This window comes from Pholis gunnellus (assembly GCF_910591455.1).
Source record: "Pholis gunnellus genome assembly, chromosome: 14".
NCBI classification, from domain to species: domain Eukaryota; kingdom Metazoa; phylum Chordata; class Actinopteri; order Perciformes; family Pholidae; genus Pholis; species Pholis gunnellus.
The window spans coordinates 7,180,167-7,194,503 of NC_136541.1; the positions used below are offsets into that span (position 1 = coordinate 7,180,167).

General features: G+C 40.9%; 1 protein-coding gene across 1 annotated transcript; it reads right to left on the minus strand.

Annotated features, from left to right (window-relative positions):
• Positions 1–9,103: 9,103 nt before the first annotated feature.
• Positions 9,104–14,110, minus strand: LOC306706406 (vimentin-like). Its single transcript, XM_079173483.1, has 8 exons — positions 13,612–14,110; positions 13,282–13,342; positions 12,860–12,955; positions 12,418–12,576; positions 11,550–11,675; positions 11,060–11,280; positions 10,903–10,946; positions 9,104–9,534 (listed from the first exon to the last, which is right to left on the minus strand). The coding sequence occupies exons 1-8, from the start codon at positions 14,058–14,060 to the stop codon at positions 9,437–9,439; spliced, it is 1,254 nt and encodes a 417-aa protein (XP_079029609.1). The 5' UTR covers positions 14,061–14,110; the 3' UTR covers positions 9,104–9,436.
• Between the last annotated feature and the right edge of the window lie 227 nt (positions 14,111–14,337).

Consider the following 14,337-nt stretch of genomic DNA (forward strand, 5'->3'; position numbering starts at 1 on the left):
GCGGAGTGCGCCTAGGTAGGCGGTTCCTAAATCATTCCTGATTTATAGTCTCCTCATCATGCAAATAGCTCCACGAGGACTTGAGGGACATTTGGACTGTCCAATCGGAGAAGGGAGCAAGATAAGGTTGTATTTCAGGTACCTACAATATCCTGGATCGAAGTAAGCCAAACTGCACAATAAAGTACTGTTTTTTGAAGGATCTGGCATAAACTGTCACTTCAAAGATGTCACTGTGCACGAGCTGAAATCACATTTGGGTAATTGCGTTGGTTTCAACAACATCACGTGAGTGTCAGGAGGTGCAGATGGGGCTATTCATAGTTCTTTTGAGGATTTCTTTTGGATTGTGTCCACAAATATTAGAAACCCCTGAACTAATGGGTCTGATCTCCCAGAACAATTTAAGTTTGACTTAGTATTTGTCGGGATACAGAAGATGAATATTGAGACAAGACACAGACATTTAGTGTTATTCTGGTTAGAAATAGTTGTTTTTTTCCCCACAGCTCTGTCCATTTTTCATCCTCACAATCCAGATTAGTGACACAGTGCAGCGCTGAGAATTGCTTCCTGATATTTGATTTCTCCATTTAATCAATGTCTTTCTCCTGCTGCCTCTCGCTCTATAGATAGACACATGCACTTCACGCGCATTTTCACACTGCATGGGTTTGTCCAATCTATTGTATGAAGCACTGTGTCATAAGACTCGTCAATAAACTTTCCCCCACCCATGCTAATACTTGTTTTTTATCATGTGTGGCATGTGTGCATGTATGCACTTTACTGTGCTTTATGTGAAATACTTGAGATGCAAGTCAGCATCTTCACAATTGTTAATCAGGTTTAGAGGACATGTGCGAAGGGCAAAGCGTGCAACTCGTCTGCGCTGCCCACTAATCTAATCTTTGATGGTCACCCACTCACAGACAGGAAAAAGAGAGAAAGTCAGTGAGGTTTGTGGTACAACTCTAATCAACAACAGCAGGTTTTATCGTTATCAGCATCTTCTCAGTCACCCTTTTCCTCAACTTGACCTGCAGCAAATAATAAACATATCAGACGTGTCAGAAGAGACTCTTTCTCTCCCATGTCTGTCTTTTCCATGTCTTTTTCTTTCTCTCATCTCTGCACACATTTGTCAGTGCTGCAGTGCTGCTGACTAGCTGAGATTCAGTGACTGTAGGGAGGCGCAGGGCAGCAGAGCTGAGCCAGTGACACTCTATACCTCTCAGCCACACTGCTCTGGTGCTTCTGTACAGTGCTCTTTACAGAACATGAAAGAAGTGATGTTTGTCGACTAGATAGCAGAGTAAATGCACAAATATTTCTTTCATAGGGATTTGCACATTTTTGTCTTGCGGGTTCAGGTGGCTGCATTGGTTTGAAGTTGACATGCTGCCCCCCGAGATATGACTGTGCAGGGAAAAAGCTACTTAGTGAGCTGGTCTGATCTTTGTGAAAACATCATAGGCTGTAAAAAAACTACAGTCTGGCTTTGTCTGAGCAAAATGAAGGACAGGTTAAGGATTTTACTTCTATCCTTGTTGTTGTTATTCATCTAAGTATGCACTAAACAATTAAGTTTACTTACACTATTTTCACGATCAACAACTGATTATTTGTCTGCAACCCACATATCTACATTTCGTTTTTTTTTTTTTATTACAAACGTAAATAAAAGTAGCAATACCACACCACAAATGTCTACATTTCATTAAATACGCTGACACCAGTAGTTTGATTTATTCTAAAAAGTTCAACGTTTATTCTTGACATTTCCTGTTATTCTCGAAATGGTATCTCATTTTTTTTTTCTTATGCCTGGCACAAACACTCTTCTGTACTAAACCCATGCACGCTGTCATATTAGTTTCTTATCACGGGACAGCAATGTATCTTAGTAAGAATTGGTTAAGTACTGCAGTAGAAGAAATATTCCGATAATATTCTCTACTGATTTTAGGCATAAAAGCTTGATTACAAGTATTGGCTACACAAATGCATCAATGCCAGTGGTGTTAAGTCCACAGTAAAGTCCCATTACTAAAACAGGTAATGGGAATTCACATGATCAACACTCGCTTAGGGGCAGGGGGGGCTGCAAAAATTCCTTCTCCCAGGCCCATTATCAGCCAACCCTGCCAATGCTGGCCACAGAGACAGACAGAGGAGGCAGGGATTGTCACAGACAGAGCAGGGATTGTGTTTTGCTGATCTGTCACCTAACTGCAGCGACAGAATGCAGTCAGTAGGCCGTAATTATTGTTTGTAGACCCGTGTTTGCCACTGCCATAGTTTAGGCCAAATAGCCCCCATTCTTGGCAATATTTGGAATTTATCGTTTTGTCTCTTTTATTTTTGTTGCTGAGGTTCCCTTTTCTCTCCAAAGCAACCAAACTGCAGGGGAGATCATTAAAAAGAATGTACAACAGGACTAGAAGAAGAAACAAATGAGAGTCAGCATTAGTTAGCATATAAAGGCATGGGGCAACACATAAGTTAGATCTTGCTTTCTGGGTGTCATCGCTTCAAAACCGCAGGCACTGGGCAGCAAAAAGGTTCCTTTGTATCATCTCCCATGATGGTGAATCACCGACCCGCGCGCCCAGTAGCCATAGCAATCGGCCCAACATTATTTGCCAGAGTTGAAACCAAGACCGAGACAGATTCAGGAGCTGTCCTGTTCACAGAGTTATACTGATTCTAATGTTGCAGAATGAGAGTTTATAGTGTGCAGGTTGCAACAGTGTGGCCTTGTCTTATATTAAGTTACTTTCTTGTTTTGCTTGCTTTGGTTGTTTTTTTTTTGTCTGATAAATTGTCTGGCTTCTTTGTGGATCATGACATGTCAGATTTAGTGCAGCAGCATGTCTTTGTTGCACCTCAGTGAATGCACCAGACTGAAGTAAATCTAAATGTGAAAAGGTCTATGCCAGGGGGCCCACAATGAATTTTTGTCACATATGTGCGTGATGGTCAAGATTACCATCAATGGCTGAAAGTAATCAAGTAAGTAATTTACACTTTCTTCTACTTTAAACTTCTGCCCGGCTACATTCCGCTATATTTATCTGACAGCTGGAGTTATTTGGTACTTTTTTCAGATACAAATTTGATCTAAAAAAGTGTTATAGACTAATGCAGTAGTTCCCAACCTTTTGGCTTGGAAAAAGAACAGTATTTGGGCCCCTTGTCACATTTTATGCATCTCTAAAGCCCGACCTGGGAACCACTGGATTATCTGGAAACTACCTAAACGTATGTAAAGTAGTTCAAAGTAGCTCCGCCTGGACCAGCTACACCAGTAAAATGCTGCCTGTACATACATCAGTATTAGTAAACTTGAAGTACATTTTGCTGATATGCACCTTTACTAAAGAAGGACAGCTTATCACTTACTTGTAATGAAGTACTTTTATATGCTTCAGTAAGTATGTAAAGGATCTTGATACTTCATCTACCTGGTGAGCGTGAGGATTTGTCAGTGGTTTACAAAATGAGCCGAGTAAGGACCAGCGTTCACTTTGGGGGAATGGAGCTTTTACACTGGATACCTTTCGGCCATAGTAACAACAGAGGAATTAGACTGCTGGGCTATTTTCCAAATCTCCATAGCGACTGACAAAACCCTTGGAAAGTTTCCAGGAATGGCCACTTTGTAAAGACCTGGCTCCCACTCTCTTTGTCTCCTTCCTTCTTTGTCTCCCTCTGCATGTGCGTGTTTGGGTCAGGGACCAGGAGGGGAAACTGGCAAAGAATAACTTCCCAGCATTTGCCTCTGTCATTAGCGCAAAAAACGTAAAATGTATAATTTGTCAAATATACAGCCTCAAATTATCAAATGGATTATCCCCAGCCAAAAGCAAAGCACACTCATTTCAAGGATAACGTCCTCTAGTCACACATATTTCAAGCCAGTCCTTCATTAGGTGTCACTTACATATGCCTGACTGCATCAGGGGGCATCACCGAGACCGACTGACAGCTGCAGATGACTCCTCTGTGCACTCACCTGCGTCAGGATGAGTGGATAAGAGTGAGACAAACCCTTCAAGTGTGAAGGGAGAAAAAAAGATACTTATGATACCTATTAATACCTCACCATTACAATCTAGTTGAAACAGTCAGAATAGTATTGATGTAAACCATCTGTTTTGACACCTTGACATGACCATTTAAACAGATTTGAGAGAAACCTCCAGGGCTGGGCTGGAGTTGAAGCAGGAACAGCATATCGTCAGCCCCCGGGCTCATTCAGGATTCACATGCTTCTCTTAGATAATTATAAATAACTGATTTATTTTTGTGAATTGAAAATAAAATGCCTTTTAAAAACTGTGACACTAATATTATCATTACGCTAATAGCAGAGCGAACTAGCAAACAGTTGATTATGCACACATTCAGCAGATATGGATCATCAATAGCAAAGATTTGGATGTGTTTTTGTCCAATATTCATTCTCTTTTAGCTCAGTAACTCCTGAGGGAAATTTTGTCACAGACTACAAGACACACCTACATTAGAGGGCCAATGATGTAGCTAACATCCGGGTCACAGGGGTAACCCTTATTTTCTCTAAGAGATAATTAGCTAAGTTAACTGAGGAGGTTTTATAACCCCAGTAGGAAGTTTAAAAACACTTACCGTTGCCTATGGTATTTACAGCATCCTCAAAGTCTAACCATCTGGATGAAAAGATTTTCAGTCCGCTGAATTATAAAAGATTTTCCCAAATCGCGAATCTGCATAGGCCCAATCCCAATGTCCCCCCTAAAGCCTCAAACCCTGAACCCTCAAGGACTCACTGACGTCACCTGGTAAGTGGTTGAGTGTGAGAGACTGTGAGGGCTTGAAATGGTGTAAATATGGGACAGCACTTTGCTGCAACATATCGCGTTACCATCAAAACAACAAAAAATGTGATGTATAATTGTAGGTATTTATTTTATACTTTGTACTCCCTGATTTGAACGTTTTCCTGGCTCTTTCCTCACAAGATGAGAGGTCATTTCAGATCATCTATTTACTTGTTTTTGTCAAAACAGCTTCAATGCCAAAATCAAATATTTGATGAATAAATAAATAAATATCCTCTGATTTCATGTTTTTTTTGTTCCATCTTTAACGCTTAATGTTTCAGAGTAAATTTAATAAGACAGGCTGAACACACCTGAGTCTTCCTCTTTGTTTACCTTTTGTTTTACTGCTCCATGCGTCCACTGGTTACCCCGTGTTTAACGTCACGTTGCAATGATTTGTGGGTAATTCCCTTGGGCAAAGTCAGCATCATAAAGGGCTCAAAATGTCTGCGAGAGATCCCTCAAACACTCGATGATTTGACAGTCCGTGAGTCCGTAAGGGTGGAGATTGGAATTGGGCCATACTTCTCAGGTAGCGGTAGGACCGCCATCTTTGTTTTGATTGGGGAACAGAGGTGCAATTTGCGAAACAGGTAAAAAAAAACGTTATTATCATTCTGCGGACGGAATGTTTTTTCTTTCATGTGGTAAGAGGAGTCTTTTTTATAATTCTGGAAATACGTTCAGAGCAACCTTTTTTTCGAGAAACTGATGGTTACATCTGTGACCCAGATTAACTATTGAATCTATTTATAGGTTTGTTCTTAAATTGCTAAATGCTCCTCCACTATTTATACAGTAAAGGAAACTCAGAAGAAATTCTTAACAGTCTTGATGTTAAAAAGCGCAAACACAAATCGTAATTACATAAATCTGATCCTGAAATTTGATTTAGCACTTAAAGGTGCACTTGACTTAATTGTTTTTAGACTTTGATGCGTTTACCAGTCATGTACTTCTCAGCTTGTCCAAATCATTGTGTTATGTCCTCTAGCTCTGGAAAGATGCTATATATGCTATGCTATATAGAAGAACTATAAACACCATACAAACAAAATGATTCATGGTTTATTGAATATTGAATATTGAATCAAAATTCTTACAGCCAAAAACAACATTCTGTCAGAGGCTACTTTATAATGAATTAAGTTTTCACAGAATAATCAGTACTCAATTGACATACAGAGAGAAGTCTTTTGTTAAACCCTGAGAGCATCCACAGACCTTCGGAAATAGTAATCACCAAAAATACATTTCGCATTCCGGTAGAACCCAAACAAGCAATAAAATCTTTCCTTGGCAGTCATTTCGCTGATGTACTACTTTATAATACAGTGATCTGCAGTCAGGAGCATTAAATCAGTCACCAAAAGGTTCTTATCTGTGAATACTGTTATATTCCATTTTTGACTTTATCTCGCGATGGGTCTCCTCAGACAGCCACCATCAAACAGACAGCAAGTTAATGTGTGTATTTGTCCATTTGTGACCACATTCAAGCAGAAATAAGAGGCACAACTCTCTTCAATCACCACACGTCTGGTCTGGTGCTGCAAGAAATGTTTTTTGTTCATGATGTATGTGACGAAACACAACACATTTTAGCTGCATTACAACAAAATAACCACAGACAAGACTAAAAGCACATGCAGGACCAGCACGTGTGCATATTTGCGTGAAATATATGCCCTGCTTTCATAGTATGGGACAGTATTGGCCACATCTCACTTGGAGCGTATCGCGAGAGTCTTGTGCTTGCAGGACACCCCGTCCTCCACTAGGTGTCCATCTTGCCCTTGTCACAGCTGAGGACTCCCCCTCAGGATGCACTTTTCTGTCTGATAATTTAAACTCAACTGATGCAAAGGAAGACAGACTACCATTTGTATTTGCCCAGGTTCTGGAAGTATCAATTGTAGGTGACACCCTGAAGCCTCTCCCTTTGACACTGCTTGCATCCCTTTTCCCACTTTTGACACTGGAATCATCCAAAAAGGGGTCTGAATCGCTCCCGTGTGGCATGTTATAGTAGGTGCACTTTGGAGTTTGAGGCTTCGCCATCTCCTCAAGCTCTGATGAGGATATGGCCTCGAGAGGGTTGTGCTGGGCGTTGCAATGAGACAGGGAATCCTCGCTATTGTTCTCCTGACATGTATCTACAGATGTGTTATCTAACTGATCGTACATTCCCAGGGAGACTGGAGGAGATTTTCTGATGAGGTGATTCTCCTTGAGCAGCCATCTACCTTGGTCGATTAGTACCCCATCAGGTGAGCCTTTTTCCGGGGTGCAAGAAATGCACTGTGTGGCCTCTGTGGCAGGATCTGTGTCTGCCTTTTGTGAGCTAACGGCACTGAAGTAAGACAGATCCTCCTTTGAGGCTTTAGTGCCCGAGTCGTGAGAAGAAAAACTCCCTCCACTTTTTAGGCGGGAATTTTGCAATTGTTATGCTTTTGTGTTTTCCACTGAATACTCCTTAGACATCGGACATTGTGTCTCACCGAAAGACAGCAGCACTGAGGGGCCTGCCCTTTTTTGTCCGGGATGACCCGGTTCTTCCTGGAGTGTTTGGTAAGTAAAATTATGATAATTCATCAAAAACATTTTGTTCTACATGTCATTTAAAATCTCGCCACAAAAAATCCTTTTGCTTTAACCAGATCCTGTAAAAAGCATTAAATTCTGCGTTCCTCAGCACAACTCGGAAGCCATGATTGATTTGGCTAAGACCAACAGTCATGTGACAAAAATACCATGAAACGTCGACTGAATTGCAAGCTGCTGAACACAGTGCATTTGAGGAGAGGACAAGGTTGTACAAATGTAAATAGTTTCAATACAGCACGTGGAGCCTCCATTTTTCCCAATTTTAGCCATTGTTGGCTGTTCTTTGGCAGAAATACTTCTTAAGAATACTCGTCCCAACAAGGTTGGTGAGCAGGCATGGGACAATATAAAAATGTCATGATTATTCTGGCCAAAATATTCACGATAATAACTCATACAACGGCACTAAAATATACTGAAATTACATAATCTTACTTTTTGTTACTTTACTGCATAAATAAGAAAAATTACTGAGTGTTATTTCTGATGCGATAATTTGTGTATTTCTTTTAAAATCAGGATCTATTTTTCACTCCTCCACCGTGATACCAAAAGCTAGACAGCTTTTTCAAATCGCTCATGAGGATATTCACAATCAACTTATTGTGAGCGTTTTAATCGCAATCCACGATAAAATCCTATACTGTCTCACTGGTGGGTGATAGCAACCGTGCTGTTGAGTCACAATTTTAACATTTCTTTTTAAAACTTCCACAAGCCAAATGGCAAGAGCCAGTAGAATAGTACTAAAGTTAGAATCAGTAGAAATGTATTTTGTTTTTAAACTTTCCTTAGCACTCAATCATGCATGTGTTGCTTTTCCTCAGGACACTGACCATGAGAAGACAGTCCTCAGAGATGTGTCTGTTGCCATCCTCACCATCATTGAAGATGATGATGCTGCCATATCACCAAATGTGCGAGATGTAGCGGTTGTGTTGGAAGGGACCATCGTACTTCATGACCTACCAGACCTCTCTACTGCCTTTGGATCCCTCTTTGGCCTACTGTATGCCATGAACATTGACTATCCAAAGGAGATGAGGTATACCTTCGAATCGATTCAGACGATCTTTTTTGAGCTTGGCTCTCGATGCTCACAGCGCATACGGTCTCTGAAAACAAAGCTTTTGCTTTAAATCTGATGGAGAAGCCAGACCGAACCTAAAGCTATGTTTTGTTCCGTTCTGTTCCTGTTTGAGTGCATTGTTTGTTCTCGTTTAACCATTTATGTCATATAATAGAGATATACACATATCTATCTATCTATCTATATATATATATATATATATATATATACACACACACACACGCGCATATATTTACATATACATGTGTATATATATATACAGGGACATGTATGTTGTGTTTTAAATATTCAAGTTCATGGCATTGACTGTTTGCATAATTGCCTTGCTGACTCCAGTGCCAATCCATTGTTTACTGAAGGCCAGACTGACCTCATTGAGTACATTTAACTCGTGTTCAAAACCTTTTTACCAAGGTGAAATAAACATGGTTTTAGCTAACTTTGAGCTGTGTGCCTTTTTATTTCACTGAAGCAAGAATTATATATATGTTTATTCAACTTGTATATCTGTGTTTGTTGAAGGTAGAAATACACGGCATTGAAACAATGATTTTATTATTAGCCTCACAGAAATATCATAATTCTGTGAACAAGAAAATTGAAGTTGGCAGAACTCGAAATACAATTATATAGCAACATAAATTTGTATTGATTTTTAACGTACATTTTTTGTCTCACTGAAACAAGAATAGTATATTTATTCAACACAAATATCTGTGTTTGTCAAAGGTAGAAATACATGGCACTGAAACAAGAATTTTATTGTTACCCTCACAGGAATTTCATAATTCGGTGAACAAGAAAATTTAAGTTGGCAGAACTTTTGTCCAAACTTGTAAATCTTAGATAAATCGACCACCAAGTGGTTTCTTCAATTAGTTTCTTCAATTAGTTTCTTCAAAAAAGTTTCTTCAATTAGATCCTCCTCATCTTCGCTGGACGATTTGTCGATTGAAGGCTTAGATGAAGCTTCAAAATGGGAAAGAAAAATATTGTGTTATTCAGTGTGGCTTTGCAGCACACAGCACACTGTATATAATCCATCGGGCTTAATAATATTTATTCAGAAAAGTTTGGCGCGCTTCTCCTCACACAGCGTTGCCAATACCTGCGCCAAAAATACATCAAAACGTGCGGCATGATCGGGATCGTCTCAGAGATTCGCCCAGCGGATTTGCCGAAAATCCCCAAAAACAGAGCAAAATTTCTACATTCACTTGAATGGGGTTTCGGCGTGAAGAGAGCTAAAAAAAACACTTACATTTGGGCCCATATTGACTAGCCATACTTTAACGTAGAAAAATGATTTAAAGTTTAAAACGTTGACAAAACGCTGGACTTTATTCAGCCAAATTGATAGCTAGCACAGTTTTCATTAAGTCAACGTTTAAGTTTCAGGAACATTTTGGGTCCGTTTCAGATTTTATAATGGGTGTTCATTGCACGGAATGTTCAGCGCTAGAGTGAGGACATCACGGTCAGAGTGGAGCGGAGCAGGAAAAAATTCTGTGATTTTTCCAAACAAATTGCTCCAGGTCCCATCATTTTTACTCTTTATACACCATTTTTGGCCAAAAATCTTGGAAATGTTGTGCTGTCGCACACAGATGTCAATGGAATCCAACTGACTTACACATTTTGCTCAAAGAGCCGCAGAGTGACATGAACTCCAAGCAACTGCTCCATTAGACTCCATGTTAAATTTTAGTTCGACAGAGTCTTATCTTTCTCATGGTACCCATATGTTGGCACTTAGACTCCTGCTTTTTGTTAAAAGGAGGCAGGAGTTTTGTTCAAAATCACTGTTTATTGTCACGTTTCTTAATCAGTCTGCCTCTAACACCAGGTGCGTCCTCACCATGGCAACCAGTTACACACGCACACAAGCTCTCTCTGTCTGTCTCTCTCTCTCTCTCTGTCTCTCTGTCTCTCTCTCTCTGTCAGTCTCTCTGTTTCTCTCTCTCTTTCTCTCTCTCTGTCTGTCTGTCTGTCTCTCTCTACACACTGACACACGCACACACAAATGACTTGGAGATATTTCCGAAGGCTTCTCAAACAAAGATGTATATCTCCAATACAGAAATGACGGGAGACATTTGTGGATTGTCCATCACGAATACAAGATTCAATCCAAGAGTATGAATCTAAAATGCAGAAAAGAGAGTAGCACTATCTCAATTGAACCTCAGCGATACTACTGGTAATATCGGCGCGTATATATGTATTGCGACGTCTTCGGGCAGTAGCAGCCACACTGTCAACATTTCCTGCGGAATTTTCTAGTTTTATTCAATAACCAACATTCCTACTGTGACAGCATGCAAACGGCGATCCTACCTTTCAGGTTCAGAGATGAGAAGTTTGGCAGTGGGGTGGTGATTCTGAAAATAGAGAAAGTATAGTCCACAAATCAACATGGGTGTCTTTAAGGCGTGTCATGAATGTTCATAACACATCTATCAGCTGGACTTTTTTGAAGATCTTCATCCTCCACCTGTTCTCCTCTACATCCAGCAGCTTCTTGTAGGTGGCAATCTCAATGTCCAGGACCATCTTGACATTCAGGAGGTCCTGGTAGTTCCGGAGGTGACGAGCCATCTCGTCCTTCATGTTGTGAATGTCCTCCTCCAGGCTGCAGATGGTGTCCTGGTTACTGCTCATTTTCAGAGAGAAGTTCTCCTCCATCTCCCTCATCTGGCGCACCATGGACTCATTCTGGGAGGGCAGCCAAGTGGGAACAAAATGACACTTAGGCAGTAAAAAAAACTGAAATATGAATTATTATTCTTTTGCATACATGACCTGTGAAAATAAACTATCCCTGGATTTTTTAAATATATAAAGATAAAGATATTTAAAAGCACTCAACTTTTTCTGAACCTTTTGTCCATTTGTTTGATTCCTGCTATGTATGCATTGAAAACACTGTTTCTTTGCATCGTTATCCTTTATAACACAGTGTAAGCCTATAGTTGCATACTCACAGTTCCTTTAAGGGTATCCACCTCACAAGTAAGGGACTGAACTTGGCGTGTGGAGTCATTGGCCTCTTGCTTGGCCACTCTCAACGCCTCATTATGCCTGGCTGCAGCTTCGGTGAGGTCAGCAAACTGGCAACCACAGTGACAAACATAGAGAGAAGAGGGGAAGAACTGAAAAATCAACTGTTCAATAAATGCTGAGTCAGAGGTTGAGGGAAAGTGTCCAAGCCTTTTCAAGACAAAAATCTAACTTAAAACAAGTAGGTTTTTTTGGGCCACTTGGAAACACGCTGTTAACACACCAGCAAACTTTTTAGCAAATAGTCGCTTGTTAACAGGTCAAGCGGATGAGGAGCAACATTATCATGCATTTGGAGTTGTGTTTCTGGCCCCCTGATGAATGTTAGTCCAATATTTAGTCTATTTTAGCTCTGTTTTGGTCTCTACCAAGTCCTGGGGGAAATATATGTCTCCTTGGCTGCTAAATGCTCCTCAGAGTTCACCAGGTAGTTGCTTAGTCAGTCATTTGGTGCTGTGCAGGAAGAGCCCACTACAGCCTAGAACACTGCTGACAAGGGCCGTGAAACTGGACCCCAACAGTAAAGTTGGGGGCCAGAAAAACAACACAAAGAACTGAAAGGCACTAAAATGCTCCATAGGGTTAAGGGGATGCAGAGTCAGATGAGGTCAATATATAATGGTTTTCAAATACAAGTAGTCAAGGGATCATTTACTAACAATAAACATATTTATTATAGCTTCTTTATATTTTATAAATCTAAAATAAGCAGAATGTGCTCTTATACATTTATTCGGTTGCTTTTGGATTTATTTAACCTTTTTTCTCTCCAACTTTGTGGAAAGTCTTTACCTTGGATTTGGACCATTCCTCAGACTCTTGGAGGTTTTTGGAGGCCAGGTTCTCATACTGCAGACGGACGTCTCTCAGAGCAGATGTCAGGTCAGATTTAGCCATCTCCATGTCCACATGGACATGCTGCTGCTGCTTGATCTGGTTCTGCAGCTCCAGCTTTTGCCGCAATATAATCAATACAACTGGCATTTAAAAGTACATAAACTATTTATTTGAATGTCCTTTTTTGAATACTTTTCTATGACTTTCCTGGCTGCATTTAAATTGCTCTGATGCATTGAACCCTACCGATTTGGTACTCTGGCCAGTGGCCAGATTAACAAATACCTCAAATGATTTGGTCCAGTATTCATTAGGGTGCCTTTAGCTTCTTAGGCAGTACATGTACCGTGTTTCCACAGCAGCCTGGGTCAGCTTCAGAAACAGAAAAGAAGCTTACCTCAGTGTTCACCTTCACCATGAAGTTGATTTCGTTCTGTTGGGACACAACCTTCCGTTCCAGTTCCACTCTGGTGAAGGTAGCATTGTCCACATCCTGTGTAGTGACACTGACTCTTAAGAAGGTAACTCGTAACATGAATTATGCATTATGTGTTTGCTGACATACCACGAAAATAGATAATTGAGGTTTATTTCATCTCTTTGATGTCACTTGTCATCAATTTAAAGCAATATTTAAGCAGGAATAACAGAAGGGCAGTGCTCAAGAGGAGCCATCAGCATCTTCTGCTGTTAAAACTAAAGTCATTCCCTTTCATCGCTCTCTTTGCAAGATTCCTATCTATCACATTTAAACATAACAGAGATTTGATGCCAACAGTGTGAAAAACACTTTATTTCATCACATGAATCATACTGTACCTTTCTGAAATTCTTCATGGTGCCTTCAGCCTCCTCTCGCAGGGTGATCTCAGTCTGCAACCTGCACGGACAGACAAAAAGCAGGCCCTTTTTTATTTTTTTATAACTGACATGATGACATTTCTGCCTCCCCAGCTCTGTTTGCCTTGCCTCTACTTCTTCACACATGACAAACATTTCAGTGAGAAATAAACTCAGACAGAGAGCTGCGGCAATAAGCTAGAAGAAGTTTACATCCGCATATTGGCAATAATGTTCAGGGACACAATGTAATAACATCTGCATTGAGTTTCTTTAACATCACACAGAGAACAGAGACGCCCCCCTTACTTCTCTCTCAGCCTGTCGATGTCATCTGCCAGGCTGTACCGGCCAATTTCCACCCGGGCCTTCTCGTTGATCAGCTGGTCCACCTCGCGCCTCAGCTTCCGCAACTCGTCCTCGTACAGATCCCCGACCCGGGACGTGCCTTTGCCCCGCAGCTGCTCCAGCTCCGCCAGCAAGTTCTTGTTCTGATGCTCCAGGAAGCGGACCTTGTCGATGTATTTGACAAAGCGGTCGTTGAGCGACTGCATCTGGACCTTCTCGTTGGTGCGGTTCGTCAGGAACTCGCTGTTGATGGCGTCGGACTGGCAGAAGTCCAGGTTCCCGGAGGGCAGCCGGGGCATGGCTTTTTTTTCATGGCTTTTCCGGGTCCTCTGGTTCAACTCTTTGTAGAACGCTTGACTGGAGAACATCTTCCTGTAAGAAGACTGTGATTCTGCTATATAAGAAAACATCTTCCTGGGATATTTTTCTCACAGTAAGCTCGGTGCTGTTCTTGTCCCGACTGCATCAGCCTAGTAAGGCAGTTCCTAAATCATTCCTTATTTATAGTCTCCTCATCATGCAAATGACTCCACGAGGACTTGAGGGACATTTGGACTGTCCAATCAGAGAAAGGAGCAAGAGATGGTTGTCTTTCAGGTACATACTTCAAATATCCTGGATCGAAGTATGCCAAAAAGATGTCACTGTGCACGAGCTGAAACACATTGTGTTTGCAAATAATAGAAA

Excerpts from the sequence above, each read along its gene's own strand:
- LOC306706406 (XM_079173483.1), bottom strand. The coding sequence starts at position 14,060 with ATGTTTTCTTATATAGCAGAATCACAGTCTTCTTACAGGAAGATGTTC. Across the intron at positions 12,577-12,859 it reads TGGTGAAGGTGAACACTGAG|CTGGAGCTGCAGAACCAGAT; the intron begins GTAAGCTTCTTT and ends TTGCGGCAAAAG. Across the intron at positions 9,535-10,902 it reads CTCATCTCTGAACCTGAAAG|CTTCATCTAAGCCTTCAATC; the intron begins GTAGGATCGCCG and ends CCCATTTTGAAG.